The following is a 17,270-nucleotide window of genomic DNA, read 5'->3' as shown; positions in this document are numbered from 1 at the left end:
ACAATTGAGTTGCTGGTTTTTTTGGTTTTGTTTTGATTTTACTTATACAATATCCTGCCTGCATGTATGCCAGCAGGCCAGAAAAGGGAACCAGATTACATTATAGATGGTTGTGAGCCACCATGTGGTTGCTGGGAATTGAACTCATGACCTTTGGAAGAACAACCAGTGCTCTTAACCACTAAGCCATCTCTCCAGCCTGAGTGGCTGGGTTTTTTTTTACAGTCTAGGTCTTTTATTTCCATTTGTACACCAGGCTGTGAATGGTACAGAGTGGACTCCAGCGGCTCAGGCTCCTCCCCACCATCCTCCCACAGTGAGCTGCTCTGGGTGGCGCGTCAGCTGACCCCAGGTGTCCGTCTCCTTGGCTTCCTCCTCCTTCCTCTGGTCCTTCTCCTGCACGCGCTTCAGGAAGATGTCCCTGCTCTCAGAGCGCTTGATGTGCTCAAGCGCACTTTGATGCTCTTGGCGAGACTCTTGCCCGTCACCTGCTTGTTCACAATGATGCCCACAGCATGCTGGGTGATGTTGTGGATGCTTCCGGTTTGGCTGTGGTAACACTTATGGGGCGTTCCTCTTTGAACAGTGCCCATTCCCTTGGTGTCTACACTATCACCCTTTTTGTATACTCGCATGTGTGTGGCCGAAGGAAGAACCCCATGTTTCCTAAAAGGTATAGAGAACATACAACGAGCACCCCTCCTCTCCCTCTGTCATTCCGGTGAGTTACTGGAAGATGGCTGCCGAGGCCAACCGTAACTGAGGTTTTAAAGAAACCGAAACTAGCCAGGCGTGGTGGTGCGCGCCTTTAATCCCAGCACTCGGGAGGCAGAGGCAGGTGGATCACTGTGAGTTCAAGGCCTGCCTGGTCTACAAAAAAGCGAGTCCAGGACAGCCAAGGCTACACAGAGAAACCCTGTATTGAAAAACCAACCAACAAACCAACCAAAAACAAAACCCAAAACTTTCACTATAGATGGACAGAGGGGTGGTGGATGGGGAGATGATTGGATGGGTGGCTGGGAGAGAGATGGGAGGTGGGAGATGATTGGATGGGTGGCTGGGAGAGAGATGGGAGGTGGGAGATGATTGGATGGGTGGCTGGGAGAGAGATGGGTGGTGGGAGATGATTGGATGGGTGGCTGGGAGAGAGATGGGTGGTGGGAGATGATTGGATGGGTGGCTGGGAGAGAGATGGGTGGTGGGAGATGATTGGATGGGTGGCTGGGAGAGAGATGGGAGGTGGGAGATGATTGGATGGGTGGCTGGGAGAGAGATGGGACGGTGGGAGATGATTGGATGGGTGGCTGGGCGAGAGATGGGAGGTGGAGATGATTGGATGGGTGGCTGGGAGAGAGATGGGTGTGGGAGATGATTGGATGGGTGGCTGGGAGAGAGATGGGAGGTGGGAGATGATTGGATGGCTGGCTGGGAGAGAGATGGGTGGGGGAGATGATTGGTGGTGGCTGGGAGAGAGGATGGGTGGTGGATGGGGAGATGATTGGATGGGTGGCTGGGAGAGAGATGGAGGCGAGGAGATGATTGGATGGGGGTGGCTGGGAGAGAGATGGGAGGTGGGGAGAGGATGGATGGCTGGCTGGGAGAGAGATGGGTGGTGGAGATGATTGGATGGGTGGCTGGGAGAGAGATGGGAGGGGGGAGATGATTGGATGGGTGGCTGGGAGAGAGATGGAGTGCGGAGAGATGATTGGATGGGGGCTGGGATGGAGAGAGAGAGATGGGAGGTGGGAGATGATTGATGGCTGGCTGGGAGAGAGATGGGAGGTGGGAGATGATTGGATGGGGTGGCTGGGAGAGAGATGGGAGGTGGAGATGAATTGGATGGGTGGCTGGAGAGAGATGGGAGGTGGGAGATGATTGGATGGCTGGCTGGGAGAGAGATGGGTGGTGGGAGATGATTGGATGGGTGGCTGGGAGAGAGATGGGTGGTGGATGGGGAGTGATTGGATGGGTGGCTGGGAGAGAGATGGGAGCGGGAGATGATTGGATGGGTGGCTGGAGAGAGATGGGAGGTGGGAGATGATTGGATGGGTGGCTGGGAGGAGATGGTGGTGGGAGATGATTGGATGGGTGGCTGGAGAGAGAGATGGTGGTGGGAGATGATTGGATGGGTGGCTGGGAGAGAGATGGGTGGTGGGAGATGATTGGATGGGTGGCTGGGAGAGAGATGGTTGGTGGGAGATGATTGATGGGTGGCTGGGAGAGAGATGGGGAGGTGGGAGATGATTGGATGGGTGGCTGGAGAGAGATTGGGAGGTGGATGGGAGATGATTGGATGGGGTGGCTGGAGAGAGATGGGTGGTGGATGGGGAGATGATTGGATGGGTGGCTGGGAGAGAGATGGGAGGTGGGGAGATGATTGGATGGGTGGCTGGGAGAGAGATGGGAGGTGGGAGATGATTGGATGGGTGGCTGGGAGAGAGATGGGTGGTGGGAGATGATTGGATGGGTGGCTGGGAGAGAGATGGGTGGTGGGAGATGATTGGATGGGTGGCTGGGAGAGAGATGGGAGGTGGGAGATGATTGGATGGGTGGCTGGGAGAGAGATGGGAGGTGGGAGATGATTGGATGGGTGGCTGGGAGAGAGATGGGAGGTGGGAGATGATTGGATTATAAGTGAGTGGAATGAGAGGAAAAAAAGTCACAGATGGGCAGAGGAAGTGAAATTGTGGAGGCCAGAAAGGATTCGGAGCCCAGGATACAGAGCCATGCCCTGCCGAGGGCCTTCTGGCCTGATTTCTCAGGTCCCTCCCTGGGCTCAGCCCTGCAGACCCAGCCCTGGGCATGGCAGCTCCGTCTGGGCAGAGGACCAGGCTGAACAAAGCAGCTCTTCCTCACGGATGTGGGCTACACAGCTATGAGCAGCTGAAGGTCAGGATGAAGGCCACAGCGCAGGAAGTGCCTGAGGGCCTGGGTGCCCTCGCGAGTGGCCATAGGGTGGGCACTAGGTGCTTGCAGCCTAGCCATAGCCTGCTAGAGGTTCTGCACAGAGGAGGGAGGTAGGACAGGTACTGAGTCCCCCCAGGCACCCTGCCCTCACCCCCTCAGGGCATGCCACTGAGAGCCAGATGGACCACCAGAGGGCTTTTTCTCTCCCTACTCCCTGTGGCTGACCACCTGCCACCAGGAAGCCATCAGGGTCCCTAAAGACTCTGAAGCCCCATTCTGAGCCTGAGAGCAGAGGCCATGTGAAGGCACCTTCCAGCTCCTTCCCAGCTCAGCCTCTTCAGGAACCAGCTCTGTGTGGCCCTCACGTCCCTAGCTCACAGCAGAGGCCCTGTGCTCTCTGGTCCCCAGATTTAGCATCTGAACCAGGGCTGTGCTTAGCGACTGACTGGGAGGCTGAGGCTGCAGTGTTCCAGGCTAGAGAGTAAGAATCTGTGTGTGTGTTTAAAAAAAAAAAAAAAAAAAAAAAAAAATATATATATATATATATATATATATATATAAAATATGTGTGTGACATATATATATCACATATGTACATTACACACATGTATGTATGTGTATGTGTACATGCACACATGTGTGCCTGTGTTTGTGTGTGTGCATTTGTGTATTTGTGTGTTTCTTTTTATTTTTGGTTTTTCAAGACAAGGTTTCTCTGTTTAGCCAGCGTCTGTCAGCAGCCCTGGTTGGTGTGGTGCTAGGAACCTGGAAGAGCCAGAAGCGATGGCTGTAAGGTCCCAGGATTGAGGCTTTGCACAGTCAGCCCGGCATGCCCCTGTTAGAAAGCGCTCTTCCATTGGCATGTTTCCGTCCACCAGGAAGTCCTTCCTGTTGTCCGACCTCTTTGGCTGCTGTGCTCTGTCCATGGGCTAGGAACTGCTGTAACTAGACTCTAGAGTCCTGTGGAAGCAGGGCAGTAGGTCCTGCGCGAGACCCCCAGATGGGTGTCGGGGGCTCGGGGGAGAAGCATCTGGATGTGGAGAGGAAGCTGAGGGGGCCCCTCTAGGAAGATGGGGCCACCGCGGAGATCTTTGACAGGAGACTGTGTGTGAGAGGAGCCTGGGAGCACAGGGCCTGACCAGGATCATGTGTTGGTTTGGGGGGCTCCTCTCAGCCACCATGAGAACAAAGGAATGGTCCTTCCGGCTGCCCTACTTCTGTCTGCCAGTGTGGTATATGCCCGGATTTGATCCCCAGCACCACACAAAAATGGGTGTGATGTTACAGGCCTGTATCCCAGAGCTTGAGAAGTAGAGGCAGGAGGGTCAAAGGTCAAAGGTCATCCTCAATAGAGAGTTTGAGGCCAGCCTGGGCAATAGGAGGCCCCATAGATCAGTGTTTCTCTACCTGTGGGTCTCAACCCCTTTGGGGTTAAAAAAAAAACAAAAAACTGACTCAGCCGGGTGTGGTGGCTCACTCCTTCAATCCCAGCACTCGGGAGGCAGAGGCAGGTGGATCTCTGTGAGTTTGAGGCCAGCCTGGTCTACAGAGTGAGTCCAGGACAGCCAGGGCTACACAGAGAAACCCTGTATCAAACCCCACCCCCCAAAAGCCCCTTCCACGGGGCTCACCTATCAGACATCCTGCATAGCCGATATTTATATTACAATTCATAACTAGCAAAATTACAGTTCTAAAGTAGCAATGAATAATTGTATGGCTGGGGGTCGCCACATGAAGAACCGTAGTAAAGGGTCGCAGCATTAGGAAGGTTGAGAGCTACTGCTGTAGATAGTTTGAGGCAAGCCTGGGCTATAGGAGACCCTGTTTCAAGTAAGGAAGAGAGAACAGACCCTGCTTGTTAAAAGGCCAGTGTCAGGACAGGGCTGGGGCTGAGAGTCACAGCAAGCAGGAAGGTTTCGCTGGGAGGGGAGAGTTCAGTCAGATTTCAGTGCCCTCTGGGATGGGCAGGCTGAGGGGCACAGTGCTCTGGGGGGGCACTAAGGATACATCTTTAAGGCCTTGAGGAGGCTGGCCACCCTGGAGGGCCCGAGATTCTGAGCTCTTCTGTTTCCTGTAGCTGGGCAGAGGGCTGGGCACAGCAGGCATATGTGACAAATGACTAATTGGACACTCCTTGAGGGGCGGAGCCGAAGGGCCTGGGCTGGCTGTTGGCTCTGTGCTGCCAAGTTCCTTCATCGAAACCTTCTAGAATATATACCCTGCCTCAGGCAGTTAGACAGGATGGGATTAAAGTCCCCAGTCTGGCACTAACTGAGGGCGGGCAGGTTAGTAGATAAGGTCACTGTCACTACAGGATTTGTCACCCTGGGTGGGACAATCAGACCACACAGTCTGAGTGCTAACAGCCAACGGGGCAACTGGACCTGCACTTCTTGGGGTTCCCTGCATAAACTGTTCTCCAAAATCATAGCCTTAGGGTCTGATTTGGGGGAACCTAAGTGACGTGAGACCCCAGGCCACTGTCACTCAGCATGAGAATCCAGCAGGTTTAACAGCTAACTTGTCTGGCATGGGTTTTCCTGGACCATCAAAGAATCTTCTGGTGCCCAAGCCCAGAGGATGACTCGAGAAGTTCCCGTTGATTTGGAACTAGGCTTGTTCTCCCAGGGTAGGGAACTTCTGTGTGATGCCGTGAGGGTGGACATGTGACCTTGTCAAACCCCACGGAGGAACTGCAGTAAGCAAGCATTGCTGTAATCAGGAGATTCAGCTGCGTCGTCAGCATGGGACTGTCAGTCACAGCGCGCGAACCACGAGATGGGACAGCAGGTCTGGCCATGGGAGCTCTGCGTTACTAGCCACCTCGCCCTCTCTAAGGCAGTCTCATGCGGCTCTGGCTGGTTCTCCAGCTCACTAGGTAGCCAGGGTGATCTTGAACTCTGATCCTCCTGCCTCTACCTCCCCAGTAGTGGGATTATGGGCATGCACCACCAGCCCAGTTTATGTCGTGTTGAAAACAGAGCCAGGGGCTTCCTGCCTGCCAGGCAAGCACTCTGCCAACTGAACTGCGTCCCCAGCCATTGCCCAGGGTTCCTGGAGCCTTAAAGTGTTCTAAAACATCTAAGTCAAGGCTAGGTGTTGGAGGCCTGTAATCCCTGCTCGTGGGAGGCAGAGGCAGAGGCAGAGGCAGGACGATCAGAAGGTTCAGGTCATCCGAGGCAAGCTTGGGCTACATAAGACTCTGTCTCAACCACAACAAAACCAAACACAAAGGAAGGTGAAAAACAAATTTCTTCTTTTATCTTTCTTTTCCTTTTTTTGTTTTTGGAAACAGTCTCATCCAGGTGCTGTGGCACATGCCTTTAATCCTAGCTCTTGGGAGAAAGAGGCAGGTGGATATCGGTGAGTTCGAGGCCAGCCTGGAATAGAGTGAGTTCTAGGACAGCCAGATCTACACTGTGAGACCCTGTCTCAAAATACCCAAACTAAAACCATTATGTTTATTTTGTGTGTATGAGTGTTTGCTGTGTCTGGCTTCAGCTTGTCCCCGCCCATCCTCCATGGCCCTGGCTTCTCTGAGCATGCCAGTCTCGTGTCACCACACCCACACTTCCACTGTACTCAGTAAAACTGCATGTAATTTAGGGGAGTGACCCGGATCTGTACCAGAACCCCAATTCCAAGAGGGAGGGGTGTGTGCTCACTGTATCTTCATGTGCTCTGGCACTTCCTTGAGCTGCCAGCACACTTTACAGGCCCCCCTCACCAGAATCTTAGCCCCATAGTCTAAAACTGGGGTTGCTTTCTGTAGCCAGCGAGGGATTCGCCAGCTCTTCAGGCCTGAGGCCTGGCAAGGCAGCTGGTGGCTCAGAATCCCAGCTCCCTGGGGCTGGGGAGGGGGGTTGGGGAGGGAAGGGGGAAGGGGACCCTAACAGCTCCTGGCGTGCAGCTGGGTTGGGCTGCGTTTCTCCAGACTTTGCAGGGAATGCGCCTCTTTTCTCAGGCCGCCCCAGGAGCTGCATGGGGGTGTAGGAGGAAGAGAACTGAGGCCGGCTGCTCTCCATCTGGCCAGCGGCCTCCCCCACTGACCCAGGACAAGGGCCCCAGTGTCTGCTCAGCTCCTGGACAAACAGCAGGCTTTTCTCTCCCTCTCAGAGTGCCTGGGCTGTGACCCATTCTTGCCCCCTTAGGAGGGCAAGGCACACCCTCCTCATGACCCTCACTTACTTATGAAGGATCTAGAAACAGGCCAACCAACTTGGTGTGGGAGAGGACCTGTGGAGTGGACGACCATGTGTGTTTTAACAGTTTTCAGTTTAGGCCAGGCAGTCTGGGCAAGGCTGGCTTGAACGCTTTCTTCCTGCCAAGGTAGGTGTGGGTGCAGCTGGAGGCCAGAGCCAATCCCAGGTAGACTTGGCGTCAGTGTTTTGCCTCCTGTCGATCAAAACCTGTTCCTGCCTGACCAGGCCCTGGGAAGGTTTCCAGGTGGCTTTCCTTCGCTGCAAACTTCCAAGGCCCAGGATCCCTGTCTTCTGCCGCCTCTGTGGCTGTGAGGCTGTGATCCAGACATACCCGCCCCGCAGCAGATGCCTGTGCACCCCCTCCCCCGGGAGCTGTCGCCAAGCCCATCTGGGTATCAGGCTGAGCGAGACCTGCACTGCAGTCACATCCACTCCCTACCTCAGACACATCCTCAAGGCGTGGATAGCTCACTCAGCCTAGATCCCTGAACGTCTTTGCCAGTGTGTCAAGCCTGTCCCCATATGGGATTTGGGGCCTGGTTTGTGAAGATCTTGATAAAATCTCCTGTCTTCAAAAGCCCCAAATTCCTGGCTAGATTGCATTTAAATAAATTTGTATGTGTGCACATGCATGCTGCGTGTGTGTTTGTGTGTGCGTGTGCATGTATTTGTGTGTGTGTGCGTGTGCATGCATGTGTGACAAGGTATTTGGAGACAAGATATCTTGCTGAGCATGGAGCTGGTTGACTCAGCATGGCAGATCTTTCTGTCCCTCAGCACCCACCGAGGCCAGGGTCCTCCCAGGCGCACACCACCCTGCCTTACTTTATGTGGGTGCTGGAACTAAGCAAGCGCTTCACCCTCAGCCATCTCCCCAGCCCCCCTACACTGGCATTTATTTTTTTCCTTCCTTTTTCTTTTGGTTTTGATTGTTTGACACAAGATGTAGCTATGTAGCCGTGGCCTGTAATCAAGCAACTAATTTTGTTTGCTCGTTATGTGTGTGTGCGTGTGAGCACCAGTGTGTCACCACACGCACATGGAGGTCAGAGGGCAACTTACAGGAGTTGATTTCTCTCCTCCAGCAGGTGCATCCTGGGGACTGGCTGCGAGTAGGCTGGCTTGGCAGGCCATCTCCACCTTCTTGTTGTGGCGAGTGATCCAGGCTGGCCGCCACCTTGTGGTTCCCCTGCCTTAATTACAGGTGTGTGTCACCACACCGGCTGAGAGAGTGCGACTGAAGCGTGCGCTCCAGAATAGCAACGTCACTGGATATTCTTTTTTGTTGTTGTTTTGATTTTTTGACGTAGCCTTGGCTGTCCTGGACTCGCTTTGTAGACCAGGCTGGCCTCAAAATCACAGAGATCCACCTGCCTCTGCCTCCCAAGTGCTGGGATTAAAGGTGTGCACCACCAAGCCCAGCTCACTGGATGTTCTTATCTGGCCCTCCAGACCCTGTGTATTGGCTCTGAAACACCCCCAATCCCTTCACCCCCCCGCCGTGTGTGTGTGTGTGTGTGTGTGTGTGTGTGTGTGTGTGTGTGTGCGCGTGCCTCCTGAATCACCCAGCTTCCCTTTGCCAGGCTGCAGTTGTGTGCTAGGGGGTGGCCCTGGTGGGAGGCTGGAGGGCAGGAAGAGAAAAATGTGGGGGCGTTTGTTCTCAGTCTGCCACACCCAGGTTGGCAGTCTCTTGGGAGCCTCCTAGGGAGGAGGGCAGCCCTTTCAGTGGCCGGCTCCAGGGCACCTCACCATCTTGGTTACTCCTTCACCCTGTCCGTGCCTCTGCAGGCCTGGCAAGTCCTAACTGCTCTTGGATCACTCTGGGCATGTGCGGCTGCTTTATGCCGGTGTGTGCCGGCGCCGCTCTGTAGCGTGTTCCCAGGACAGGAAGGCATGGCAAAGGCGTTTCTTTGCATCGGTAGGTGGCTGGAGCCCAGATTCCCACGCTCGGACTCCAGGCTTGGCTTTCACTGTGATTGAGATGGGCCCTGGGTGGGGAACTCCAGAGTCAGGCCTTGTGGAGGAAGGTCTGCAGTAGACGCCATCTGGCTGGGGACTCACTGGAGGTGGTGGGGGAGGGGCTGTGTATTCTATGACCCAATCCCAGGCCTTGGTCTCTCTTATCTCCTATGTTACTGGAACCACAGCTCATGGCCCCGTTTCTGGCTGCACCGTGTAGGCGATTGCCCAATGTCTGGAATAAATAGATACCTCATTGAGGGATGGGGTGGAGGAAGATGCTTTTTCAGCTCCTGGCTTTCACTGAGCGTGCTTTCCTGTGTGTGGTAAGGGCAGGAGCGAAAGTGCCCTGAACAAGAGAGTGTGAAAGTTCCTGGGGATCCCGAGCACCCTCCCCTGTGGCTGAGAGGCTCCCTGCCGTGGGTGGGGTGCTGGGCCAGGGAGCTGATGGCATGGGGAAGGCATTCTCTGGGAACTCAGTAGGCCTGGACTGGCACCCCACCCATGGGGGTGACCCAGCTGGTGGCTGCCACATTGAGTCAGCCCTGGCTGGGTCCCGCCCCATTCCTGGTTTCACCCATCCGGGTCCCACCCCCTCCTGGCTCCTCCCCACTCCTGACCCTGCTGTCACATTGAAAGTAAGGGATAGAAGAGACCCTTAAGAACGTTAAACCGGGGGGGCGGGGCCTGGTGGCGCACACCTTTAATCCCAGCACTCAGGAGGCAGAGGCAGGCGGATCGCTGTGAGTTCGAGGCCAGCCTCGTCTACAAAGTGAGTCCAGGATAGTCAATGCTACAGAGAGAGACCCTGTCTCACCAAAACAAAACAAATAAGAAACCAAAAAACAACAACCCTGTTTATCATCCGTCTGTTCCCAACCATGATACATGAGTGGGTGGCGGTGGAGGGCTCTTAACCTTCCCAGCTGCAGTCAGAGGGGCTGTGAGGTTCAAGCCAGGCTTGGGTGACACCAGAGGTGGTGATATGAGCCCTGTTTACCAGGAAGACCTTGGATTCCAGAGGGTTCTGGACCTTTGTTTGGTTGTTTTTTGTTGTTGTTGTTGTTTTGGTTTTCGAGACAGAGTTTCTCTGTGTAACAGCTCTAGCTGTCCTGGAATTCACGCTATATAGACCAGGCTGGCCTCGAACTCACAGAGATCCACCTGCCTCTGCTTCTCAAGTGCTGGGACTTTTTACAACAGCACACAACAGAGCTAGGTCAGGTCTCCAGAGGTTTAAGGGGGATACTGGGGCAGGAAACTTGGGTTCCAGACTGCCCTCTCTATCCCACTGTCGTCCCTGGCCTCATCTCAGCCTGAGGGACAGGTGTGGGGCGGAGGGCTGCCCGCAGGGGCTGCCTGTGGGCGCTTTGCTGTGATTTCTGAACACGTCCACTCTTTGGCTCAAGCTCGACACTCACATTGTCTAAAATTAAAAAGAGGAAAAGAGAATGTAAGTGTGAGATTAATGGCCTTCGTAGCATAGGCCTGTAGTCCCGGCAGCTCAGGAGCTCACTCAACAGGTCTGCCTTTGCTACCACTGGGTGGAGGGTTAGCCTTGGCAACACAACCGAGACCTGTCTCACAGGTGCTAGGGTGTAGCACAGTGGTAGAGTGTTTGCTTGGCAGGCATGAGACCTGGGTTTGAGCCTCAGTATGAACACCTAGCTTCTGGGAATACTATTTGGCATGCTTGGCAGCATTGTCCAGCCCTCTGCCTGCTTTCCCTTGGGAGACGGGACCATCGGGTGCTGGGAGGCACCCAGTCACTGAGGATAGTCCCTGGGCTAGGCTGGCCTCTTTCCTGAGTCTGCGGTTGGTCCCGGCTGACGGCCACTCAGGCCACCATTCCTTTTTCCCCTGCTGCTCCTCCAGGCATTGCCCTCAGTTCTTCCCCAGCTGAGTGCCTAGCTCCTTGTGGGTTTCTGGGTTAATTTGTGATCTTTCCCACTAGTTTTGTTCAGTTCTAAATAAATCCACTACACCTTTGTGTGTGTCCGGCCTGAGGACACAGAATGAAGTGGACACAGGGCCTCGCAGCCCACCGTGGGGAGCAGGACAGAGGCCCCGCCACAGGCCCCCCCCCCCCCCCCCCCCCCAACCGCAGGCTCTGATGGAAGAATGGCGATCTGCTTGCTGTGTGCAGAGCTGCTTTCTGCTCTCACTGCCTTAAGGCCACTCCAGGCTCGGGCTCTGTCCATAACCCTAACACACTCCACTTGTTCTATCATCTATATTTTAAGCAGGGTCTCATGTGGCCCAGGTCCTCCTGTCTCCACTCTCTCCATTAAAAGCCTGGATAACAAAGCTGGGCATGGTGGCACACACCTTTAATCCCAGCACTCGGGAGGCAGAGGCAGGAGGATCACTGTGAGTTCGAGGCCAGCTTGGTCTACAAAGTGAGTCCAGGACAGCCAAGGTTACACAGAGAAACCCTGCCTGGATAAAGACCTACCATTAGCTCTAAGAGTCTTGGTAAAAATTCTTTCTTTTCTCCCCACCCCCACCCCACTTGTTTTTTTGTTTGTTTGTTTTTCTCGAGACAGGGTTTCTCTATAGACCAGGCTGGCCTCGAACTCACAAAGATCCACCTGCCTCATGCTGGGGTTAAAGGTGTGCGCCCCCTCCACCCCGCCCAATTCTTTATTCCTTTAAGTTCATTTATTTATTCACTTTACATCCAGAAGCAAAGCAGCTTCCTCCCTCCTCTCTTCCTGCTCCCACCTTCCCACCCTCTTTCTCCTTTCCCCCTCCCCTTCTTCTCACAAAAGGGGAGCCTTCCCCCTCTCTTGTCCGTGCAGGTCAGCAGCTGTCCCGCGGCTGGCGGCTGCCTCCACCCCTCCTGGGTCTCTTCCTGCTTCTGTCTCCAGCCCCCTCCTTCTTTTCTCCCAGGGACAAACGCCCCCACTCCCGCCCCTCAGGAAATTCGGTGGTGGAGCAGGGAGCAAACGTGACCGAAGAGGGGTGGCAGGGCGGGCGCAACACTAGGAAGCATACGCCCAGCCTGCGCTGTACAAAACAGAAAGTAGGCAACTTGGCCATGAGTTTGAGGGCTGTACTTGGTGAGCAAGGGTCCGGAGCGCCGCCCCAGCCTGTCATTTCTAGAGGGCCCCGCTACGGGAACTTGTTTCCGTGGGTGCTGGGGTGCTCTTTTAACTAGAGGAGGTAATGTCCCCCACTATTATTTATTTTAAAGGAAAGACAGACGGAGCCAAGAGAAATTGGAGATAAATTCCTCCTGGAGAGGGAGCGGCTGAACTGATTCGGAAGTTGGAGCTCTTTGTACACAGGAATGCGGGGCGAGAGAAACAGAACACACACACACACACACACACACACACACACACACACACAACCCACCCCGCCCACCCCATTGCTTCAGTTCCCCTCCAAGACCAAGCACTTTCTATTGTGCAATGAAAAGGCTTTTCATGTGGAGAGAAATGAATCCTGATTTGCAACGCTAAGGGCTCCAGCGGCGCGTCCAGGCGCAAGACGGTTCTCAGCTGGGCGCGGTTGCCGCAGGGCGACCGTGGCCAAGTTCCCAGTGTGCTCTGTCACGCGTGGGCCGCAGGACAGACGATCTGGGGATCTCCGAGTGGAGAGCCCCGAAGTGCAGCGCGGAGCGGGTGGCCAGCCGTCTAGGGAGAGCGCTAGAGCCCGGGGGTCCTGCGTTGGCGCGCCGTGCGCGTTTGGGGGTTCAGGCGCGCACGCGCGGGGTGTAGTGGAGGCTGAGACCGGGGCGCGGGTGCACGTGGGAGCCGCGGCGGGGGCGGGCCGGGGTGTGGCCTCCCCGCCTCCTGGGCGGGATTTGCATGTGTGTGGCGGCCCCAGACTTCCTGCTCCTTCTCGGCTGCAGGTACGCGCGGGCCCGGCCGGGCTGGGGGGCTGCGGGCGCGCAGAGACGCGGGCACCTCCAGACCCGGGCCGCGCCGCGCTTCCTTGCACTCCAGTAGCCACCGGCCCGCCCTGGCCGTCCTGATTGTTCGGGTCGCTCGACTGCGAGGTGGCACTTCTCCCCTCTCTGCCCAGTGTGCCTCAGTACTTTGCACCAAGCCTGGCAGCTCGCTCCTGGGCGACTTTGCCGCCTCGAGCCCGGGAGGGCCAAAGCAATGAACGAAATGTCCAGCTTTCTTCACATAGGGGACATTGTGTCCCTCTACGCCGAGGGCTCCGTCAATGGCTTTATCAGCACTTTGGGGTGAGTGAGCCTAGGGCAAAGAAGGGGGGCATCCGGCCGCGATACCAGATGCTTGTCTCCGGATGCCCAGATCCCTGCCCCTCGATGGAGGGTTTGGGCACCCCAGTCTCCAGAAGCGAGGAGATTCTGGCCTCCTTCCCTTAGAGAAAGGAAGTGCGCTGTTTGCTCAGGTAGTAGTAGGGCGCTCTGGGGAGTCCCAGGCGGCGTCTGGGCCGTCCCAGGCGGCGTCTGGGCCCGCGAAGCCCGCCACTTCTGGCGCACTCCTTTTCTTTGCGCATGGCGGAGGGGTCTGGACTTCTGCAAGTGGTCCCGGGGTAGCGCAGGTGGCAGGGGCCCGAGTTAAAGAGGGCCTGAGTGTGCTTGGCTAGGATTGGGGGGTGGGGTGGGGTGCTAGGGTTGGTTCAGCTAGGAGCCAGGCACTCACCTTTAACGCCCCATCTTGAATATTTATGAGGGTAGCATCATCTCGCTCTTCTTGTACCCCATCCCCGCTTTAGTCGGGGTGTTTTCTTTACCTCTCGGTTCAGGCAGCCCAGGTCTTGGCCAGCTGGCTCCCCCCGCCCCCCGCCTCTCCCCGTCAATTTCCTGTGCAGCTACTCTGGCGCCCCAGGGTCCCTGGTCCCAGGTTCTGTAGAGCACTTTACAAACATTAATTAATTCTGGCTTCCACCCCCCAGGGTCTGGGCTGGATAAGCAGGGAATCAATTCCATCCCATGATGGGGCCAGGCCTGTAGCTAGGAGAGAGAGGGTAGAATCCCTGGATCTTTTTTGGAGAGCCCCTGGGCACCTTGCAGCTGGAAGGGGTGCAAGCCAGGCTCTGTCCTTTTGTCCCAGCAACACTCAAGATGCCCAGAGGGTGGGTGACTCCTCCCCGGGGGCTTTGGAAGTGTGTCTGGTCTTCTCAGTCTAAGGTTGGCCCTGGATCCTGAGTCCCGCAGGTGGGAGGCTCCTGGGTCCCCTGCTCTCTCATTACTTGACAGTTGGAATTCTGTGTGCTGTGGGGAGGAGGCTGGGATGGGAGTTCCAGCATTCCTCCCGGCTCTTCCTAAACACCTCCTGGGTCAGATGCAGATTCCTACACACACCTCCCCGTCAGATTTCCAGAGAGGAGGGGCGGAGCCACATCTGGGCATCTTTGCAGGCCTGGCTCCGACCAGGCCAGGGCCTGTACAGAGCAGCCACACAGTGGGCACTTCACATACTGTTGTGGGACAGGGTGGGGGTGGGGGGAGGGGAAAGCCAAAGGTGAGAGGCGCCCCCCCCCCCAAGCTGTGCAGAATTTTGGAAAAACAGCCACTTCTTTTGTTCATGTAAGTGGTTCAGGGCTGAGCACCTTGAGGAGGAACAGAGCCAAGGGCAGGGTCTGTGGTCTCTTTCCCTGCCCCCAGGCAGTCTTCCTCTGCGCTCTCTCCCTTTTTTAAGAGTTATCTTACGCGTGTAAGAATATGTTGCTTGCATGTATGTCCGTGTACCATGCGGGTGGGTGTTCATGGCTGTAGAGGCCAGATGAGGGCATTGGATCCCTTGCGTGGGGCTGGGGGTACAGAAGGTGTGAGCCACCTTGTGGGTGCTGGGTGATGAACCCAGGCCCCCTGCAAGAGAGGCCGTGCCTTCAGCCTCTGCTCCCCTGGTCCAAGCGTACTTTCCTGCTTTCAGTCCTTCCTGCCCCAGGAGCTGCTACTTTTAGTCTCCCTGGACCTCAGGGTGGCTCTCAGGGACATCTGAGGGCTCTTGACTCGCCCCCCCCCTTCAGCTGCCTCTTCCCATGCACCCCCGCCCCCCGAAAAAGACTGAAAATGCCTTTCCAGTTGGCCCCAGTGTGCAGGCCTGATCTGCGTTCACCTCACCTTTTCCATATTCCAGAAGTTTCAGGAGCGTTTCCTGGAACCTTCCTCTGTCTCTTTACCTTTGCTCCAGTGTGACTCCCGCCGCCTGAGCAAACCTGTTCCACCCTGACCTACCCCTAAGTGGCTTCTTCTGAAAGAGCTGAGACCCCAGCTTCCAGGGCACAATTAACTTTTTCTTTCCCCCCTGTGACATTTCAAACTGCTCTCTGGTTCAGACCAGGCTGTGTGGGCTCCCTGTAGGCCCAGCTAAGGCTACAGAGGACACTGGGGACACATGAAGAAGGGAGCCAGGCTTTTTGATTCCCTGGGGCTCAGGGATGAGGAGGAAGGACCAGCATCCTTTAGGAACTCTGTACATCCTGTGGAGTTGGGTCTGTAATCCCAGCCCTGGGAAGGTGGTGGCAGAAGGATTCATGAAAGACAGCCTCTGGTTGCTAGCCGTGTTGGCGCACACCTTTAATCCCAGCACTCAGGAGGCAGAGGCAGGCGGATCTCTGTGAGTTCAAGGCCAGCCTGGTCTACAGAGTGAGTCCAGGATAGCCAAGGCTACACAGAGAAACCCTGTCTCGAATCCCCCCTGTCCCCCTGCAACACAACAAAAGAGAAAAGACAGCTTCTGCTTTATAAGGAGTGGAAGGCTAGCCTGGGCTACAAAGAGCCTGTTTTCAAAAAAGAAAAACAGCAGACGACCAAAAAGGTCAAACGTAGTAGACCCATAGGCTCTAAGAGACTGCGCGCTCAGTCTGACTGAACCAGGATCTATGGGTTTTTGTTTCGTCTTCTGAGGTGCTGAGAGTGCGGCCCTGCTCTCAGGCATGCTGGTGGTGTTTTTGTCAGGCAGACTCCCTCCGTGCTATACCCTGTCTTCAACACTGCCTTTTAGTTACGTCTTCAGGGCCATAAGCTTGGCTGGGAGAGGCTCCCTCTGCTCCTGTTCCTTAAGCCTGTCTGCCTCCATCCTTAACTCTGGCTCTGCAGCCTTTCCTGGGCCTATCTCTGCCCAGTGTCTGGTATTCATGGCCTGGTGGGCAGAAGGCTGGGCCAGCTGGGGACTGGGGGGGGGGGCCTCTGGTTGAGTAGGGGTTGGGTGCCACAGCAGATTTGGGTTGTTTGGAGCCTGAGTGCTTGAGGAGACAGCCAGTTAAAAACCTCTTGAGTAATTAGAGGTCCCTGGAAGACTGTATATTAACTGGGTTGGGAGGCTGGGAGGGGTCTGGGGAGTGGATCTGGCAGGCTCACACCTGTTCCTGGCAGGGAACCGTGGCCGCAGCTGGCCTCGCCCCTCACCCAGGTGGAGGCAGCAGAGGCTGGAGCTGCCAATCTGGGAGGAAGGGGGTGGGGGGGGGGGGCAGGTTGGTGTGGCTCCAGGCCAGCAGCTAGGGCAAGCTGGTCACTGGAATGCAGGGTGGACCTGTCAGTTCCATCTGGTCCCCTGGAGACCTTTTAGTCCCCACAGTGTAGCTGCAGGCCCCCAGGGACTAAGTTGGGGGTGCAGGTGAATTAAATCTTGAAGAGGTATTTATTTGTGAGGGAGCACTTTTCTGGGGGGGTCTCAGCACCTCTGGACCTGGGCCACCCCACCATGGGTTAGTCAGCACACAGGGACAAGAGGGCCCCTGCCTTCTCCTGTAGCAGTTTCTGTCCCTCTTCTGCCCTAACCTATCATGGGAGGGTGGGGACTGGAGATGAGACCCTAAGAAGTATGGGGGGATGTGGGGAGATCCCTGGGCCTGGAACCTCACGAGCATACTCCTGGGCTCATAGCCGAGTGTTTCTACAACTCTGCCTTCTCAGACAACCCCCTGCCGCCATGCTGGTGTCAAACCCAGGCCTCTGCCAGGTGAATTGCATCTCCAGTGGACCCTGGGCATTCTCTCTTTCTCTTTTTAAAAGAGATTTAACACCACGTGTGGTGGCACACACTTTTAGTCCCAGAAGTCAGGAGGCAGAGGCCGACTGATCTTTGAGTTTGAGGCCAGCCTGGTCTATCGACCGAGGTGCAGGGCAGCCAGGGCTGCATAGTGAGACCCTGTCTAGGGGGGAAAAAAGACTTAATTATGAGTGTGTATGTTTGTGGTGCATGTGAGTGCAGGTACATGTAGAGGCCAGAAGAGGGCGCTGGGTCCCCTGGTGCTGGAGTTAGAGGT

At 55.8% G+C, this 17,270-nt stretch overlaps 1 protein-coding gene across 1 annotated transcript in view; it reads left to right on the top strand.

The window, feature by feature from the left end:
• Positions 1 to 12,887: 12,887 nt before the first annotated feature.
• Positions 12,888 to 17,270, top strand: part of Itpr3 (inositol 1,4,5-trisphosphate receptor type 3) — a 66,176-nt gene continuing 61,793 nt past the window's right edge. Inside the window, exon 1 of the mRNA XM_051153501.1 lies at positions 12,888 to 13,275. Coding sequence (XP_051009458.1) covers positions 13,187 to 13,275 — 89 coding nt within the window. The 5' untranslated portion in view covers positions 12,888 to 13,186. The remainder of the gene's footprint in view (positions 13,276 to 17,270) is intronic.

The sequence above is a fragment of the Acomys russatus genome, chromosome 11 (genome assembly GCF_903995435.1).
Source record: "Acomys russatus chromosome 11, mAcoRus1.1, whole genome shotgun sequence".
NCBI classification, from domain to species: Eukaryota; Metazoa; Chordata; class Mammalia; order Rodentia; family Muridae; genus Acomys; species Acomys russatus.
Note: the sequence above shows the minus strand (reverse complement) of the source record. Positions and strands in the feature narration are given on the sequence as shown.